Here is a 19,263-nt window from a genome sequence, read left to right as displayed (position 1 = left end):
GGAAAGGGGCTTAGCTACCTGGGGCAAAGTTAAGGGGAGATCTAGCCCCCTCTTTGCCTCATCTTTTGGGGTCTATGGAGGGCATTAGATCTCAGGGGTGAAGGTCCCAAATCAAGAGGGCTTATTGATTTGAGAATTTTGTTACAGTGGTGCCCCACAAGACGAATGCCTCGCAAGACGAAAAACTCGCTAGACGAAAGAGTTTTCCGTTTTTGAGGTGCTTCGCAAGACAAATTTCCCCATGGGCTTGCTTCGCAAGACGAAAACGTCTTGTGAGTTCTTGCGAGTTTTCCCCCCTTTTTTCCCTTTTTCTAAGCCGCTAATAGCTGCTAAGCTGCTAATAGCCGCTAAGCCGCTAATAGCGCTAAGCCGCTAAGCCGCTAATAGCCGTGCTTCGCAAGACGAAAAAACTGCAAGATGAAGAGACTCGCAGAATGAATTAATTTCGTCTTGTGAGGCACCACTGTATTTGCTCTGCTCCAGGTGAAACATTTCCTTATTGATATAGTGTCTGATAGTCCCTCTGTCTTTCTTTCTTTCTCTCTCTTTTAAAAATGATTTTATTTATTATTTTCAATTTTATACATTTAAATAATTTTATAATCATTTTAGCATTTCAAAAACCCCTCTTTCTGTGTTTCCTTCAGTTTATTTTTAATATTTTCTGCATATCCAAATTCATTTAATTTTATCATTTATTCATCTACTTTAAATATATACTCTTATAAAACTGCAGATTATTACAATAATCCTGCCAATGTTCTTATCTGTTTACATTTCTTTGCAAATATTCAATAAACCATTTTCATTCTTTTATAAGGAGTTTGCTATCTTGATTTTCTTATTTTTCCAGTAAGTTTCGCCTTTTCTGCTTATTCCATAAATGTTTGTATCCATTCTTCTTTTGCTGGGACTTCTTCTTCTTTTCCATTTTTTGGGGGGCAAGTAACATTCTTGCTGCCGTGGTTGCATACACGAATAAATTCCTATACGGTCTGGGTCGTTCTGTCCCTATAATTTCCAGGTCTGGTGTCTCTCTTATTATATGCAATTTCTTTCTTTCCACCCTCCCTTTCCCCACTTCTCAGGATGAAAGTGTGGTTGTACCTGCTGGGAGGTGTTGCCCACAATGCACTCCGAAATCCTGCTCTGCACCTGGGAGAGCATATGAGGTAAGGAAACCCTTTGATGAAGGCAGGCGGGAATCGACTTGGCGTGGGCTGCATATGACACATTTCTGCTCCTCTCCCGGCACTTGAGGCTTTTGCCAGCATGAACGACTTCTTTCCCCCCTTTCTTCTTCTTCTTCTTCTTCTTTTTACAACCTGCTGCTTTCTTCTTCCTGGGAAGCCTGACGAAATGAAGGGGATTAAGAAGTAGAAAGGAATGTGCTGGCGAGAGACAACTCAGTTCACAGGCCAGTGTAGATAAGGCCGTTCCTGTTAACATAGTTTGAAAAGTGGTGTGCAAGAGGAGGGCGAGGGCGGCTGGGAGATAACAGGCACTGGCGATCCAGGACAGAGCTTTGCATTTTTATTTTATTTTTTAAAAAATCAGGAATGCATTTGATGCGTTACAGAGTTATGCGAGCAGGGCATGCGGCGAAACATAGCGCAGTTGGTAGAGCACCAGGCTCTTCATATCAGGGTTGTGGGCTTGAACCTCGAGTTGGGTGAAAGATTCCTCATTCATAGAAACAGAGAATTGGAAGGGACCCCACGGGTCATCTAGTCCAACCCCCTGCAAAGCAGGAATCACAGCTAAAGCATCCTGTCAGATGGCAATGGTGGTTGCTTATGAGTAACCTTTTACAGGTTTTATTTTCATAGAATCATAGAATCATAGAGTTGGAAGAGACCACAAGGGCCATCGAGTCCAACCCCCTGCCAAGCAGGAAACACCATCAGAGCACTCCTGACATATGGTTGTCAAGCCTCTGCTTAAAGACCTCCAAAGAAGGAGACTCCACCACACTCCTTGGCAGCAAATTCCACTGTCGAACAGCTCTTACTGTCAGGAAGTTCTTCCTAATGTTTAGGTGGAATCTTCTTTCTTGTAGTTTGGATCCATTGCTCCATGTCCGCTTCTCTGGAGCAGCAGAAAACAACCTTTCTCCCTCCTCTATGTGACATCCTTTTATATATTTGAACATGGCTATCATATCACCCCTTAACCTCCTCTTCTCCAGGCTAAACATGCCCAGCTCCCTTAGCCGTTCCTCATAAGGCATCGTTTCCAGGCCTTTGACCATTTTGGTTGACCATTTTGGTGCAAAACTATTTACAGTGCAGAACCACAAGTTCATGTCTGCCTCAGTCGCTAGCAGAATCTGGGAGTGGTCGTTTCTGGGTCCTCCCCCAACATAAGAGCTTAGTCACCCCCAGCCTTTTCCTTCCTTCTTTGCGTTTTTCGCCTCTGCGCAGGGTGGACAATGGAAGAGGTGTGCTTCCCTCCTGGCCGGCTTTGCCAGGAGCAGTGCTGAGGCTCCCAGCAGCTCTTTCCCCTCCTTTACCCGGGAGGGTTGTCTTTCCCCATCCTCGGACTGAGGAGGTGCGGCGCTGGGGCTCCCAGCAGCATCCTCTGGCACCTTCCCCTCTTCTTCATTGGAGGTGTGGTTTTCCCCACCGCAGGAAGAGGAACTGCTTCTCAAGATTTTCGGAGGTTCCCTGTATCCCAACTGCCCTTCTGCCTCACTGCCCTCTTCCGATGGCAGTCCCCTGACACATCCATGACAGATGGCCATCCAAGCTCTGCCTAGAAACCTCCAAGGAAAGAGAGTCCACCACCTTCTGAAGGATGTCACATAGAGGAGGGAGAAAGGTTGTTTTCTGCTGCTCCAGAGAAGCGGACACGGAGCAATGGTTCCAAACTACAAGAAAGAAGATTCCACCTAAACATTAGGAAGAACTTCCTGACAGTAAGAGCTGTTCGACAGTGGAATTTGCTGCCAATGAGTGTAGTGGAGTCTCCTTCTTTGGAGGTCTTTAAGCAGAGGCTTGACAACCATATGTCAGGAGTGCTCTGATGGTGTTTCCTGCTTGGCAGGGGGTTGGACTCGATGGCCCTTGTGGTCTCTTCCAACTCTATGATTCTATGATTCTATGATTCTATGATTCTATGATTCTATGAGTCCATTCCAAAGTCAAACAGCTCTTCCTGCCAGGATTTTTTTCCTGATGTTTAGTTGGAATCTCCTTTCCTACAGCTTGAAGCCATTGGTTCGAGTCCTACCCTCTAGAGCAGGAGAAACAAGTTTGTTCCCTCTTCCATGTGACAGCTCTTAAGATATTTGAAGGTGGCTATCGTATCTCCTCTCGGTCTCCTCTAAACATACCCAGCTCCTTCAACCGTTCTTCATAAGGCTTCGTTTCCAGATCCTCTCCCCCCCGCCATAGCTGATAGCATTTTATTTAAAAATTAAGACACATAAAGACCATTTATACAATGTGTTTCGTTTAAAAAGGATCAAGTTGTAAACTAGGAAGATCTGAGAAGGAGCTTGCCATCCACAGCTGGCAAAACCCAGAGTATGGTTAATGCCCCAGAAGTGCAGAAGGCAGAACCCCCTTTTCTCTTCCCACCCACCCTTTTCGAGTCAGCACAAGTATCGCCCTCCTTAGCAGTAACCCAAGCAAACGCTTGTTGTTTTAGGGTGGCTGGCGTACCCCATCAGTTCATTTAGAAATCAAAGTGTCCAGTAAAAAAAATGCAGGCTTCCTCCATCATAAAAAAGTGAAGACTTTCCTCTTTAGAATACATTTCATTTCCATTTCCTTGGTCATCCTCCTCTGCACATGTTCCAGAGGCTTGGACTAGATGACCCTCATGGTCTCTTCCCTACAATTCTATTATTCTATGTGTGCCTGCTCAGGATACTCTATTTGGTTCCTCCTACTGCCCAGTTTTTCAGTTTTCTCCTCCCAACAGCCAGCCGCCATTTTGTGGATGCCCAGTCTTCATAAGGCTATTTTCTGGTGTTCTCAACACCGTGTGGACATCAGCGGTTAACCTGAATGCAGTACTTACGTTTATTTCTGTTGCACAGCACGGCAAGCAGTGGCAAAAAGATGCCTGCACAACCTGCGTCTGCGACAGAGGGGAGCCCAGGTGTCTAAGGCAGACCTGCACACCTGTGACCTGCGAGAAGGTAATTCCCGAGCTTGGAATCCTGGGAGAATCCCGGCAGTTTGCTGTTTTCTCTTTTCACGAGGCATCTGAATTGCGTGTTCCTAGGGGGAGAGCAAAATACAGCGTCCTGGAGTTTGCTGCGAGGAATGTGTCCCCTCCAAGGGGAGCTGCGTCCATGACGGCGTCGTAAGGTATCACGACGAGATGTGGAACGGTACCGGATGCGAGTTCTGCATGTGTGACGGAGGGCGAGTCTCTTGCTGGCACGGAGGGTGTGCCAAGGTGGAGTGTGCCCCGGTAAGAAAATGACCGCGTTTTGAGCAACCTTATCTATCTAGTTCTGTTATTTCTTTACATAGAAGATTCCCAGAAACACTAACTAAAAACTAAAAAATCCCAACAGGAAAAGCAGAAATGAAAGCTGGGAATCTTGGGATTGTGTTTTATTTGTTTTGTTTTGGTTTAGATAACACCATTACAAATTCTATTTTCAGTTTTCAATAATTTACGAATACACATCTTAAAGTCTCATACTTCCAATATCGATACATATCAGACTTCCCTCCCTCCCTTTTGCGGCTTCTTCTCTTGTTTTTAACACTGGATTTCCCACTTCATTCCATTTTTGAACTGTTCTACAATTAATCTTGATAATACTTTTAACTGCTTGATTTAAGTAGACCCTACCAATGCACTTAGTTGCATAGCATGATTTTTCAAGTATTCCACAAATATTCCCCGATTATGGTTTATTTGGGGTGGGTACCGAGGACTGGAAAGATACCGACAAGTGTGCGCTGTGGGGAAGAGGTGTTGAGCCTGGCTCTGGAGAGGGGGCCACTGATTTGTGGGGAACGGTACCAGTGTCAAGGGATTGTCAGGGAAGCACAGGTCACCCACAGGGCAGGAAGAACGTGAGGCATGAAATGCAATTAGATTTTATGCACAGAAAATGGCTACACAACAGAGTTCCTCTGACTCGGCCTAATCCAGAAGGATACGTTGCTGAAATTGACCACTGGCCCTACACTTCCCCTCTAGCCCCACACTCTGGATTCTTCCAAAGCAGACGAAGGCTGCGTCAAGTGGGGGTGGGTTCCTCCTCTGGGCATGTCTGGCCTGTTGCTCAGCAATGTGCAGGCCTGGTTGGGGTGTCAGAGGGGGAGGTAAGCCAGCAGGACTGGGTCTGTCCCACTGCCGGGTAGCAGGGGCAATTTCTGACTCCTCTCTGTTTGAGTCTCCACTCACACTATAATTGCGTGTTGAGACCCCGAAGCCACCCCCTCACTGAGAAATAACACACACAAGGACACAGATATTAGGTAAATGTTATTGGGCAAATTTTGGCCACAACTTTATTGATTACAGAATGTGAGCGGTATTGGCTTAGGCATTGAATGGACCCGACTATATATGACTCTTGCCCGATTCACAGGGAGTCCGGTAAGGGTAAACCACTGGAAGGGGGAGCCCCATCGATGTGACCAACTCGAGCTCCCCCTGATGTTCCCGTCAGGGTCATGTCATGGCCCTAGCCCCGCCCTGGGCTTTGGACAAGATCCCCCCCCCGAATTCCTTTAACGGAATACCCTTAAACTTGGAAGGGCAGGTGATGGCCACACCTCCCCTCCCATCACAAGGTCAAACAATGCCTAACCGCCACAAGAGCCCAAAGGCTTGCCGCCAAATACCCTCACACCTGTAACCAATGCCTCAAGCCCTCTGCAATATCGGCCAGCCATATATCATTCCCCCAATCATCCATCATCACTACAACTCTCAGCCTGTCTTAGAAGGGCCTCTTTCTTCTGACACCCCACCCCCCTTTGGTCACTCCAAGTTCCTGCTTCTAGCATCTCCCAGCTCGTCCATTACCCAGACTGCTCTCTGGTGTCCCACCACCATGATCCAGGGTCTAAGCTGTCTTCAGTGTCATCGCTGGGGAGGCTCTAGGGCAGGCAGTACCCACCACTCTTCCTCACCCTTTCAGTCTCTGACAATCAGTCAAGAGGCAAGAGTAAGAGGCAAGGGAAACTTCAGAGCTGGAGGGTGGAGCGCAGGAGGGGTTGGAGGAAGAGGCAGGCCAGGCAAGTGAAATATTCCCCATCTTTCTCCAGCACAACGGTAACCCAGAACCAGGAAGGGTACTGAAAGGGGAAGGGCAGAGGATGTTTCCATGCAGGCACAGTCTCCGGCTGGTGGAACTGGGGTGGTCCCCTATTGCTACAACTGCTCCATAGAGACCTGGAAATAGCTCCCTAGCCACTAGATTGGTATTCACAGATATCCAGAACTGTAAAAACGATGGCAAGTGGTCCAGCTCTGAGGGCCTTCTGGCGGTTCCCTCATTGTGAGAAGCAAAGCTACAGGGAACCAGGCAGAGGGCCTTCTCGGTAGTGGTGCCCACCCTGTGGAACGCCCTCCCATCAGATGTCAAAGAGATAAACAACGACCTGACATTTAGAAGACATCTGAAGGCAGCCCTGTTCAGGGAAGTTTTTAATGTGTGACATCATTTTAATGTATTTTTAATCTTTGTTGGAAGCCGCCCAGAGTGGCTGGAGAAACCCAGCCAGATGGGTGGGGTACAAATAATAAATTATTATTATTATTATTAGTGTTATCTTTGACAATAAAGAGTTAACTATCTGCCGTGTGCTCTCGAAAGTGGGACTGCCCGCTTTCTCCCCCCTCCTGCCACAGATGCCCACATACCCAACCCTGGCAGCTTATGGGGCAGTGGGCACAAGAGCTATGGGGTCCCAGCCCTAGCTGCAGTTGCTCCTGACATCTGGGCAGGGGTCCATACCCTCTTGCCAGCTTTCTTCTCCCCGCTTCATGATAAGCTGAATAAGTGATGCTAGATAGTCGGGGTGTGTGAGTGTGTGTGTAAGGATTCACAGCATCAATTATGCAAAGTAAGAGACATTTTGCAAATTTGCATTATTTACAGGGGCAGCCGAACTCGGCTCTTTTGGATGTGGAATTTGGATTAACTTTAGATGGATAGATATGTATTTTTTAGTCCAGAGTGCACACTCTGCGGCTTATTATCAGTGATGTATTCTAGCTCAGCAGCCCCCAGAGGTGTCATCGGTGCCATTCCACCGAAATATTTTATAAAGTCGGCAACAAAAGCAGCAGGTATCTTCTCTCTCCCCTTCCGCCTGCTTTCAAATCCCTCCCGAATCTTCCCAGGCTAGTTCTGTATTTAGGACATTTGCATCAGTAAACCGGAGCTAAATTGAAGCCAGGTCTCCGCGGGTTTCATCCTTCGTTGGGGAAGAATTAACTTTTCTGGTCACATAACTCTGTTTAAGCTGCAACGAGGCCACTGGCGTAGGCAGGGACAGGATTATGGAGACTATGCAAGAAAAGAAACTCATTTCACACGCTTCCAGCAAACTGGTTGGGATGAGCCTATCGACAAGCAGCGAGTTTCAGGTGGCTGTCTCTCAAGTTCTCCGACAATTGTGGGCTTGCATTTATTTTTTTATTACCAGATGACTGGGAGAAGGGTGAAGTTTGTTGGCAGGCATCAAACTGCCCCGGGAAATCCCACAATCCTCTCTTGCTAGCTCCCGCCTCAGCTCTGCTGTTCTGAGGGAAAGAGAAAGAGAGCAATATCCTAGGCAGTCTGGGATATTTTTAAAAGGGTGCCACTGTGGGCGTTTAAGATCTTTTCCTCAGCACGGCGGGGGCTTCTGTTTCTTTTCGAGGCTCGGGTTAATACGCCTGTTCCCTCACAACGAACAGCTGTAGCTGCGTTTGAGAAGCGGTGACAATGCGTTGTGTGGGATGAGCAGCGCAAACGTGAACCATTCAAGGTTCATATTTCCATAGTAGCTTTGTAGAAAAAGAGTTCAGGCCCAGCAAATAATAATAATAATAATAATAATAATAATAATAATAATAATAATAATAATAATATTTTACCATATTTTTCCATGTATAAGACACCCCAATGTATAAGATGACCCTATTTTTTAAAACCCAAAATTAAGAAATTGAGTTGTTTAGCTTTTGGGGTGGGGTGGAGGAGGTCACTTCCGCCAATCGCTCACCCACCTGCCCGCCACTGCCAATCGCACACCTCACCGCAGCTGCCAATTGTCTTTTTATATATATGTATATAATTTTTATTGATTTTAACATATAAATTATAAAATGTACCACAAAACTTATCACTTATACAATCTTTTTTGACTTCCATCAGCACCTCTGATAATCCACCGTTTTAACCACTTCTTATGCATTTCTAAACTTTATATTGCCTTTACATCTCTTAACAAATCATCCTTCCCCTTCTCCATTTTTGCAATACTTCCAATAATACTCCTCACAAAACTTCTTGGAAACCTACAAACGTCATCTGATCTTCACAAATACTTTTCAAATAGTCCATAAATTTACTCCAGTCTTCCATGAATTTCTGGTCCCGCCGGTTTCGAATCCTTCCTGTTTATCTAGTGCCGCAGATGCCAATTGTCTGTCCACTCGCCGCCACCAACAGCCCACCCACACACTTGCCACAGCCACCAATTGCCTGCCTTATTGCCACAGCCACAGCCAATCGCTAGCAGGCCTTGCCGCAGCCACCAATCACCCGCTCAATCGCCACTGCCAATCTCTTGTTTGCTGCTACCATTAACTGCACGTCACCCTACTGCATTCAGTATCTGTGTATAAGACGACACCCAATTTTTGCCGAATTTTTTTAAAAGAAAAAGCAGCCCCTTATACACAAAAAAATTGGTACTTGACTGCGTTGCCCCAGCCAATTTGAATGGCTTCTAACATAATACAGTATACAGAAACACAACAACAACAACAACAACACCTGATATAGGGCTGCCTTCAGATGTCATCTAAAAGTCAAATAGCTGTTTATCTGTTTGACATCTGATGGGAGGGCGTTCCACAGGGCGGGTGCCACCACAAAGAAGGCCCTCTGCCTGGTTCCCTCTAATTTCACTTCTCACAGTAAGGGAACCGTCAGAAGGTCCTCGGAACTGCACTTGGGCAAAAAAAATGAGAGGCACAAATACAAGATGGGTGACACCTGGCTTGAGAGCAGTACATGTGAAAAGGATCTAGGAGTCTTGGTTGACCACAAACTTGACATGAGCCAACAGTGTGACGCGGCAGCTAAAAAAGCCAATGCAATTCTGGGCTGCATCAATAGGAGTATAGCATCTAGATCAAGGGAAGTAATAGTGTCACTGTATTCTGCTCTGGTCAGACCTCACCTGGAGTACTGTGTCCAGTTCTGGGCACCACAGTTCAAGAAGGACACTGACAAACTGGAACGTGTCCAGAGGAGGGCAACCAAAATGGTCAAAGCCCTGGAAACGATGCCTTATGAGGAACGGCTAAGGGAGCTGGGCGTGTTTAGCCTAGAGAAGAGGAGGTTAAGGGGTGATATGATAGCCATGTTCAAATATATAAAAGGATGTTACATAGAGGAGGGAGAAAGGTTGTTTTCTGCTGCTCCAGAGAAGCGGACACGGAGCAATGGATCCAAACTACAAGAAAAAAGATTCCACCTAAACATTAGAAAGAACTTCCTGGCATTAAGAGCTGTTTGACAGTGGAATTTGCTGCCAAGGAGTGTGGTGGAGTCTCCTTCTTTGGAGGTCTTTAAGCAGAGGCTTGACAACCATATGTCAGGAGTGCTCTGATGGTGTTTCCTGCTTGGCAGGGGGTTGGACTCGATGGCCCTTGTGGTCTCTTCCAACTCTATGATTCTATGATTCTAGTCTATGAACTGGACCTTAGTGGATGATAGGGGTGGAGATGCTCCTTCAGGTATTCAGGGCCGAGGCCATTTAGGACTTTAAAGGTCAGAACCACACTTTGAATTGTGCTCGGAAATGTACTGGGAGCCAGTGTAGGTTCTTTAGGACTGGTGTTATATGGTCCCGGTGGCTGCTCCTTGTCACCGGTTTAGCTGCTGCGTTCTGGATTAGTTGTATTTTCCGAGTCACCTTCAAAGGTAGCACCACTTAAGGAAAGGATGGCTGTATGTTCCCCCCGGGCTCAGAAGCAGGGTGTTCCTGAATGCTGGTTATGGAACATCATGAGCAAGAAAACATCCCTGTGCTCTTATCCTGCTTGTGGGCTTCTAGCTGGCACCGGTGAGAAAGGATGCTGGACCAACTAGGCCTTTGAGGTGGTATTCCACGCTCGTCCTACTTAAGAGTAAACCCCTTGAAGTTAATGGACATGCCCATCTTAGGATCATTAATTTCAAGTGGTTCTATTCTGAGTAGGGCTTAGCACACAGAACGGGAACAGACCAAATGTTGGAAGGATGCCATCCAGTGCCTCTTGACCCAATATCAATTGCAAGATCTTCAGGTGATCATGAAGATGGATAAGAAGCGCTTAAGAGATTGTCTCTTCAGGTCTGCTGCAGAAAGGGATTCAACCACGATTGCCTCTACCAAAAGCTCACCATGGTTCCTACTTATCAAAATGGAGCACATCCGAGCTAGTTATTTGACAAAACTCCCACTTGCCGTACTAAGAATAGCTTTTGCAGAATTACGATTCCAATCGATGCCCTCGGCGGTGGTGGATGGTTGGTACGGCAAAGTACAGTACAAGGAGAGACTTTGTGTGGGCAACCTTGTGTAGAGGTCCTGTAGCACTATTTATTGCAATGTCCACTATATATGAAACCAAGAGACCAATTTATAAAACCCCTGAGTAGGGCTTAGCTGAATGCCACCCCAGGCCTGATCCTGCAGGACTGCTCTTAAGAGGGTCCCCACCCAACAGAACGGGAGGCCACTGTGTTCTGAGGAGAAAACGTTAGAGAACAAGTGCTTTCTTTCTTCGTTTTTTCCTTTTCAGAACATAGCGTCGCCACGGGGATCACACGAGGCGCAAACTATTGTGTAGACCTTTGAAGAGGCTTTCATTTCAACAGCCTCGCTGCCACCACTGTGGCCCCTGGCGTTGCATTGTAAGCTGGGCAGCGAAAAATGAGACCCTTATCTTAAACAATCCTCCCCAGCTCTGAATCTTGGCAGGCAGGCGGGCATTTTTTGGCAGGGAGGACCCCACCCCATACATATTTGCCCTTGCTTTTTATATGAAGTGGGCTCTTGTGCGTGCTGGGGAAGGTAACAGCACCAACCGGGAATGTTAACAATATGTACAGTGACAAGGGCTCTTTCCACACCGCATAATTTTGCAACAGATGTATAAATAGTTTAACCTCCCTTTCCTAGAAGCACACTTCCCAGAGGTGATCAAACATTGATCAAAGCTTTCCCCGTGAAGGGTCAACGAAATGTTGCCTTCAGAGAAACCATAGATTCATAGAATTGTACAGCTGGAAGGGAGCCAGGGGTCATCTAGTCCAACCCCCTGCAATGCCAGGATCTCAGCTAAAGCATCTATGACACATGGCCACCCAACCGCTGCTTAAAAACTTCCAAGGAATGAGAGTCCATCGTCTCCCAAGGAAGTCTGTTCCACTGTCAAACAGCTCCAGCTGTCAGAAGGTTTTTCTGAATGTATAGTCGGAATCTCTTTCCTTGCAACTTCGAGTCCTACCCTCCAGAGCAAGAGAAAACAAGCTTGTCCTGTATACCTGAAGGAGCGTCTCCACCCCCATTGTTCAGCCTGGACACTGAGGTCCAGTTCTGAGGGCCTTCTGGTGGTTCCCTCATTGCGAGAAGCGAGGTTACAGGGCACCAGACAGAGGGCCTTCTTGGTAGTGGCGCCCTCCCTGTGGAACGCCCTCCCTTCAGATGCGAAGGAAATAAGCAGCTATCTTATCTTTAAAATAAAATTCCAATAAAAAATTAAAAATTTTAAAAATAGAGATACATTAGGACATCAGTCATTAAAAACTTCCCTCAACAGGGCTGCCTGCAGATGTCTTCTAAATGTCAGATGGTTGTTTACCTGTTTGACATCTGGTGGGAGGGCGTTCCACAGGGCAGGTGCCACCACAAAGAAGGCCCTCTGCCTGGTTCCCTGTAACTTCGCTTCTGGCATCCTGGCTACAAAATGCTCTCTCCAAGGAGTCTCACCAGTGTCTTTTCATGGTAGAAGACCTTTTCCATTCTTCTGGGCATTTTATGTTGTTTTTCATCTCTGGCAGATTTTTTTTTTATTGCCACCTTTTGTTTTGTATTAAATTTAGGGCTGCCATATGTCCGGCTAAAAATGTCCAGGGAAACCAGGGCGTATGGAAGCCCATATTGGAAGTGTTGATTTTTGCGTGGATGGGGGAGCTCAACAGCTTTGCCCCCGTCCCCCACATTTTATATTACTGCATTTTAAAAATAAATAAATTTATTTATTTGGTTTTTCAGATTAAAGTTTTACAATCACATGTCCAACATACAACATTAAAAACAAGATTCCATAGAATCTCCTGGACTTCCCTCCTTCCTTTTGTGGATCCTATTGTTAATCATTTCCTCCTGCGTCTTTTATAACAATCCAAATCTTTTACATCTCCATTGTGTCCAAAATTCACCATTAAACTACAAGTGCTATTCTAATACTACTAATGAATTTAGCTGTTTACAATGGTTCTTCCAGTCATTTTTGTTTACAATGATTCTTCCAGTCATTTTTGCCATTTCTGCACAAGCCATCAACTTAATCTGCCATTCTTCTCTGGTTGGGACTTTATCTTCTTTCCATCTCTAGGCCAATAACATCTGCACAGCGGCAGTCGCATGCATAAAGAGTATTTTCTGCTCCATTGGGATTTCGGCACCTAGAATATTACTGCATTTTTATATGCATCGTGAAGATGACTTTTGTGGGATACAGCTAGCGCACGTGGCTGAGAATTTAGATCCAGTCACGGATACACACATATATCTGCCCATGGGTATATCCACCGAGCCTATGTGGTTTAGAGGTGAGAGTGTCAGATTAGGTGGGCTATAGATTTTGGGCATAACATCGAATTGGATAAAATTAGGGAATGAAAGTATAAAATGTATGTCATGTATGGCTCTGAAAGAAAATTTAATGAAGATGATTTATAGGTGTCATTTAACACCGGCAAAATTGGCAAAAATGTATAGGATGAGGGATAATAAATGTTGGAAGTGCAAAGAGGTGGATGGTGAATATTATCACATGTGGTGGATTTGTGATAAAGTTAAGACATTTTGGGAGTCAATTTACAATGAACTTAAGAAAATATTAAAATATACTTTCCCTAAAAAACCAGAGGCTTTTTTTGCTTGGCCTGATGGGAAAGGAGATTAAGACAAAAGATCAAAGATGATTCATGTATGCCACAGCTGCAGCAAGGACTTTGTTGGCCCCAAACTGGAAATCACAAGAAGTTCCTACCATTGTGGAGTGGCAGACGAAAATGATGGACTATGCAGAGTTAGCCAAACTGACTGGCAGGATTCAGGATCACGATGATCAAAGATTCCAGAAAATTGGAGTAAATTTATTGTGTGTTTAAAGGACAACTGTAAAAGCTTAAAGACACTGGCAGGATTGAAGTAACTCCTACAATGTGGACAGGATGATTTAGGTGTAAAAAGATAAAATACGTGACAGGATGTGATAAGGGATACCAACTGAAGGGAGGGAGGGAAGTCGCAAGCTCGGCAGAGCATAAGGTTTATAGGTTGTTTAATGTACAGTGGTGCCCCGCAAGACGAATGCCTCGCAAGACGGAAAACTCGCTAGACGAAAGAATTTTCCGTTTTGGAGGTGCTTCGCAAAACAAATTTCCTATGGGCTTGCTTCGCAAGACGAAAATGTCTTGCGAGTTCCTGCGGGTTTTTCCCCCTTCCCCCCCCCTTTTTCTAAGCCACTAAGCCGCTTATCCGCTTATCCGCTAAGCCGCTAAAAGCCGCTAAAAGCCGCTAAACCGCTAATAGTGCTAATCCGCTAAGCCGTCAATGGGCTTGCTTCGCAAGACGAAAATACCGCTAGACGAAGAGACTCGCGGAACGGATTCTTTTCGTCTTGCGAGGCACCACTGTACTGTAAGAATGAATGTGTAAAGAAAATAATAAAAAATTATTGGGGGGAAAAGAGAGTGTGTCAGATTAGGAACTGGGAGACCCAGTTTCAAATCCCCCCCACAGCAGTGAAAATCACTGGGTAACCTTGGGCCAGCTACCTTCTCCCAGCCTAACCTACCTCACAGGTTTGTTGTAAGGATAAACTGAGAAGCAGTAAGAGCCATGTTCATTACCTTTATCTCCTTGGCCTGGGTTTGAGTCCCCGTTTGCCTTTGCGGCTCAGTGGCAACCATGCAGTTTGCGCTCTCTCAGCAGCCTAAAATATACCTGGCCTACCTCACAGGGGTGGTTGTGAGGCTAAAAAGGGACTATTGCCCTACCCAGCACTCTTGAGCTCTTTGGAGCAAACTTTTGCGATGGACGACAAAGTAATCAAGCAAGCTGATTGCGATCGCCATGCGGGCTGGATTCAGTCCATGAAACTGGATCCCCGTTTTGATCCCTTGCCAGTTTTTGTGGCATTTCGACTGGGAGCTTGCGGGAATTGTTCTGCAGCCACAAAGGTATTTAAGCACACATATCTTTTGGGACAGAACCAAGACTGATGGAATGAGCTCCAGGAGTGATAAAGGGAAATAGGATCTTAAAGACTGCATTCCAGTTCAAAAAAAGTTCGGGCTCCCACTGTCTTCTTTCAGCATTGTATTTTTATTTTTTTTAAAAATGCTAATTCTGGGTATCATGCTGTGGCTGCCTCTTTCTCCACAGGGTGAAGAATTAGTTCATTTAGAAGGCAAGTGCTGTCCTGAATGTATTTCCAGAGGCAGGCCCTGTGTACACCAAGGGCGTACCAAATATGTAAGTAGCCTGAAAACTTGGGGCACATAGAACTGTTTGGGTGATGGATTGAAGAATGATATTCACCCAAATGGGAGCCATCAGTGTAGAATCACAGGCTGTGTAACCTGAGCCCTGTAGATTTATACCTTGCACATATCTACTTAGCTGAAAGACGCGTTTCTGCATCCTAAGAATCTGTTGTTTTTTCTTTTTTAAAAAGCAATATTCTAGCACTTAAGCTACTGAGTGCTGGAAAGGATACAGTCACGCCTCATGTTACGTTTGCTTCAGGTTAAGCGTTTTCAGGTTGTGTCCCGCGGTGACCCAGAAGTAACGGAACAGGTTACTTCCGGGTTTTGCCGCTTGCGCATGCGCAGATGCGCAAAATGATGTCATGCATATGCGCAGAAGCGGCGAATCGCGACCCGCGCATGCGCAGGCGCGGGTTGTGTTCTGTTCAGGTTGTGAATGGGCCTCCGGAATGGATCCCGTTTGCAACCAGAGGTACCACTGTACAGTGGTACCTTGGGTTACACACGCTTCAGGTTACATACGCTTCAGGTTACAGACTCCGCTAACCCAGAAATAGTGCTTCAGGTTAAGAACTTTGCTTCAGGATGAGAACAGAAATTGTGCTCCGGTGGCACGGCAGCAGCAGAAGGCCACATTAGCTAAAGTGGTGCTTCAGGTTAAGAACAGTTTCAGGTTAAGTATGGACCGCCGGAACAAATTAAGTACTTAACCCGAGGTACCACTGTACAAACTTTCCTTGTTGACGTATCTGAAATGAGAGGAGGAACAGAATGGGGTGCCCAGCTAGCATGATTCACAGCTTCTGTGGCCCTTTGCCCTTTTGAATGATCCGTTCTATGTGCAACTAACCTGGCAGTAAACCCCACTGACTGCAATGGGGCAACTTTGGAGCAAAAGTGCATAAGAAGGCACTGTATCTTTGCTCTGGAGAACTCATGGGGAGCCATTGCATACCAGGCTAGCCCTTGTCTGCAGTGAGAGTCAAGCCAGCTCTTGCCTCAATTGCCCAGGATCTGTTTCTTGGCCATGCTTCAGTGTGCTGGGATGTTGGGAACTGGCTGTGTCTATCAATCAGTCCTGAGGTTCTTGCCCCATTCCTCTGTAATGAGAGACTTTCCAGGAGCCTTTCGCTCCGGTTTTTCGTTTCCTCTGGGTGAAAGGGCATTGGAAACTGGAGCTAAGCATAGAACTCTGAGTTTTCCTGAGAAAATTTCTGAGGTTTTTCTTGCTCCCCTCTAAGTAGGCCAATGTGCAGAATTCCCCCCTCCCAATATTCTCCACCATTTTTTGGCGGCACCTGCCATTTCCTCACTGCAATGAATGTATCCCTGGAATGATGCTAGATCCTTGACCTGCACCACAAACTAGATTTAATGAACACACATATCCAAGTGCTTTGTAAATTGATAGCCATAGCCTTTTACATGCTAACCTTTTATGCTTTTCCACATTTGTTTAATGCCCCTACACCTTCTTTTAGCTTCTTATCTTTTATATGTACCTTCTGTTTTAATAATTTTAGCTTTCCAAAGCATTTCACAGACTTTAAATGATTGTATCCCCACCTACTTATGCTGGTCTATGACTGTAATAAAATTTTGATTGATTGAAGATAGAACCATGGCCTGATGGAGGATACAAAATGGTAGGCAGGCTGCTAACAGCTTGCAGCCGAAACAGCAATCAATAGACGCCTTAGGAACAAATAAGCATGCTGGGCTACTACCATGATTAATTGTGAGTGCCACCCCTGAGAGACTATTGATTTTTCCTGCACTTCAACTAGTCCATCATGTTTTGTCAGGCCTCCTGGACTGTCAATCAGGTGATGATTGCTGCCCAGTGCCACCCATCTGACGGGGTTGCCCCAGCCACCCTAGGCAAAAATCAAGATTGATCCACAGTAGCCAGGATTGCCAAATTCATAATATTATATATCACAGAAGTACCCAAAGGAAATTTATTCCAGCCCTTTGCCCAACAGCAAAACTATCCTGCTCACTTGCGGTCTGATCACAGTGTGTTTCAAGTCGAGAGAGAGAGGGGGGGGGTTGCACAACAGAAAGGCACTTTCAGGATCCTTGGAAACAATCTTGAAATGTTCTCTGTCAATTGCCAGCTTTATTGGAATGGGATTATCTCATTCGATAATGTTTTACAGCACTCTTGCTCCCAAATGTTTAGCTGTTTTATCATAATTTGATGCGATCAGATTTTGAGGGCTTTCCTTATTCTGGCAATTGAATGATGATATTAGCTGCTACATTTGTACAATTGAATGGCTCCTAACAGTGTAATCAATACAGGCAGGGGAAAAAGATCAATGTTGTCTGAATTGTAACATCTAAGCCTGCATCAAAGCGTTTGCCGGTGGAGCAAAGCATTCCTTTTCCAAGGCTAGTTTAGCCGTTTGTCAAGGAGTGGGATACCTATTTTTATATCCGAAGACATGTACACATGTACATTTTATGCGCACATGTGTGGCCTCATTCACACCACACATTTAAAGCACAACGATGCTGCTTTAAACAGTCATGTCTTCCCCTAGCCCTCCTCTGGGAGCTGTAGTTTGCTAAGGGTGCTGAGAGCTGTGAGGAGACCCCCCCATCCCCCTCTCAGAACTACAACTCCCAGAGTTCCCTGTGAAGAGGGGTTGACTGTGAAACCCCTTTGGGAGCTGCAGCTGTGTGTTTAGAAATCACCTTACTGTGCAAACATAAAATTGACAGTTGTTGCTCCATCCCAGGGGTCAGCAAACTTTTTCAGCCGTGGGCCTGTCCACCGTCCCTCAGACCTTGTGGGGGGGCTAGACTATATTTTTTGGGGGGGAATGAATGTATTCCTATGCCTCACAAATTACCCAGAGATGCATTTTAAATAAAAGGATACATTCTACACATGTAAAAACACAATGATTCCCGGACCATCTGCGGACTGGATTTAGAAGGCGATTGGGTCGGATCCGGCCCCTGGGCCTTAGTTTGCCTACCCAGGCAAACTAAGCGTGGTGTAGTGGTTAAGAGTGATAGACTCGTAATCGGGTCTCCGCTCCTCTGCTCCTCCACCTGCAGCTGCTGGGTGACCTTGGGCCAGTCACACTTCTCTGAAGTCTCTCAGCTTCACTCATCTCACAGAGTGTTTGTTGTGGGGGTGGAAGGGAAAGGAGAATGCTAGCTGCTTTGAGACTCCTTCGGGTAGTGATAAAGCAGGATATCAAATCCAAACTCTTCTTCTTCTACCCATGCCCTTTTGGCTCTTGTTCCACTTACCACAAAATTTAATAAGTAACACAATGCTGAAAAGATACAATAGGCTGTAGCCGTTATCGTTTTCTCATGCAGAGCGGAGAAAAATGGAAAGAGGATCTGTGCCGCGAATGCGAGTGCCAGGACTCCGATGTTATTTGCTCCTCTCCGTCCTGTCCGACTTGCCCTACAGGCAGCGTGGCAGTTGCTGCGGCAGGACAATGCTGCCCTCCTTGCGAGCCAGGTATTTTTATGACCTTTGAACTTTGTTTCTTCAAATGTCTCACCCCTCCTTGTCCCTGAAGGCTCGGGGGCAGGTATCCTGTGTTTGTTTACTCGTTTGTCTTGTTTATTTGAAGAGTCTTTGCCCTGCTCTTCAGCGGGAAAGGGTGCCTTACAAAGATTCCAACACAAAAGGGTGTGTGTGTGTGTGTGTGTGTGTGTGTGTGTGAAGACAGGCGAACTAATATCAGTGTACTGGATGAAGCAAAGATACCAGTGTTGAAGCAATGATTCTTCAACATCAACGTCGTTGGACTGGTCATGTTGTGCAGATGCCTGATTATTGTCTTCCAAAGCAACTACTCTATTCTGAACTTAAAAATGGAAAGCGTAATGCTGGTGGTCAACAAAAGAGGTTTAAAGACTCTCTCAAGGCAAATTTTTTAAAAATGTAGTATAAACACCAACAACTGGGAAACACTGGCCTGCGAGTGCTCCAGTTGGAGAACAGCCTTTACCAAACGTGTCATGGACTTTGAAGACGCTCGAACTCAGGACGCAAGGGAGAAATGTGCTAAGAGGAAGGCACGCTTGGCAAATCCACACCGTGATCAACTCCCGCCCGGAAACCAATGTCCCCACTGTGGAAGGACGTGTGGTTCCAGAATTGGCCTCCACAGTCACTTACGGACTCACTGCTAAAACCATGTTTATGAAAGACAATCTTATTTGGCTACGAGTGATCGCCGAAGAAGTGTATGAACTGTGGTTGTAAAAACAACTGCAACAAATACATATATTTTTATTTCTTCGTGCTTTTAATGTTT

The 19,263-nt window shown here is 45.8% G+C and overlaps 1 protein-coding gene across 2 annotated transcripts in view; it reads left to right on the top strand.

Moving 5' to 3' along the window:
- FRAS1 (Fraser extracellular matrix complex subunit 1) overlaps nucleotides 1–19,263 on the top strand; it is a 384,087-nt gene that overhangs the window by 153,258 nt on the left and 211,566 nt on the right. For both annotated transcript variants that reach the window (XM_081876572.1, XM_081876571.1), the window contains exons 7-11: nucleotides 1,089–1,172; nucleotides 4,046–4,147; nucleotides 4,234–4,425; nucleotides 14,865–14,954; nucleotides 18,311–18,458. In XM_081876572.1, the coding sequence (XP_081732698.1) occupies nucleotides 1,089–1,172; nucleotides 4,046–4,147; nucleotides 4,234–4,425; nucleotides 14,865–14,954; nucleotides 18,311–18,458 (616 nt within the window). The remainder of the gene's footprint in view (nucleotides 1–1,088; nucleotides 1,173–4,045; nucleotides 4,148–4,233; nucleotides 4,426–14,864; nucleotides 14,955–18,310; nucleotides 18,459–19,263) is intronic.

This window comes from Podarcis erhardii, assembly GCF_964252035.2.
Source record: "Podarcis erhardii genome assembly, chromosome: 9".
Lineage (NCBI taxonomy): Eukaryota > Metazoa > Chordata > Lepidosauria > Squamata > Lacertidae > Podarcis > Podarcis erhardii.
Note: the sequence above shows the minus strand (reverse complement) of the source record. Positions and strands in the feature narration are given on the sequence as shown.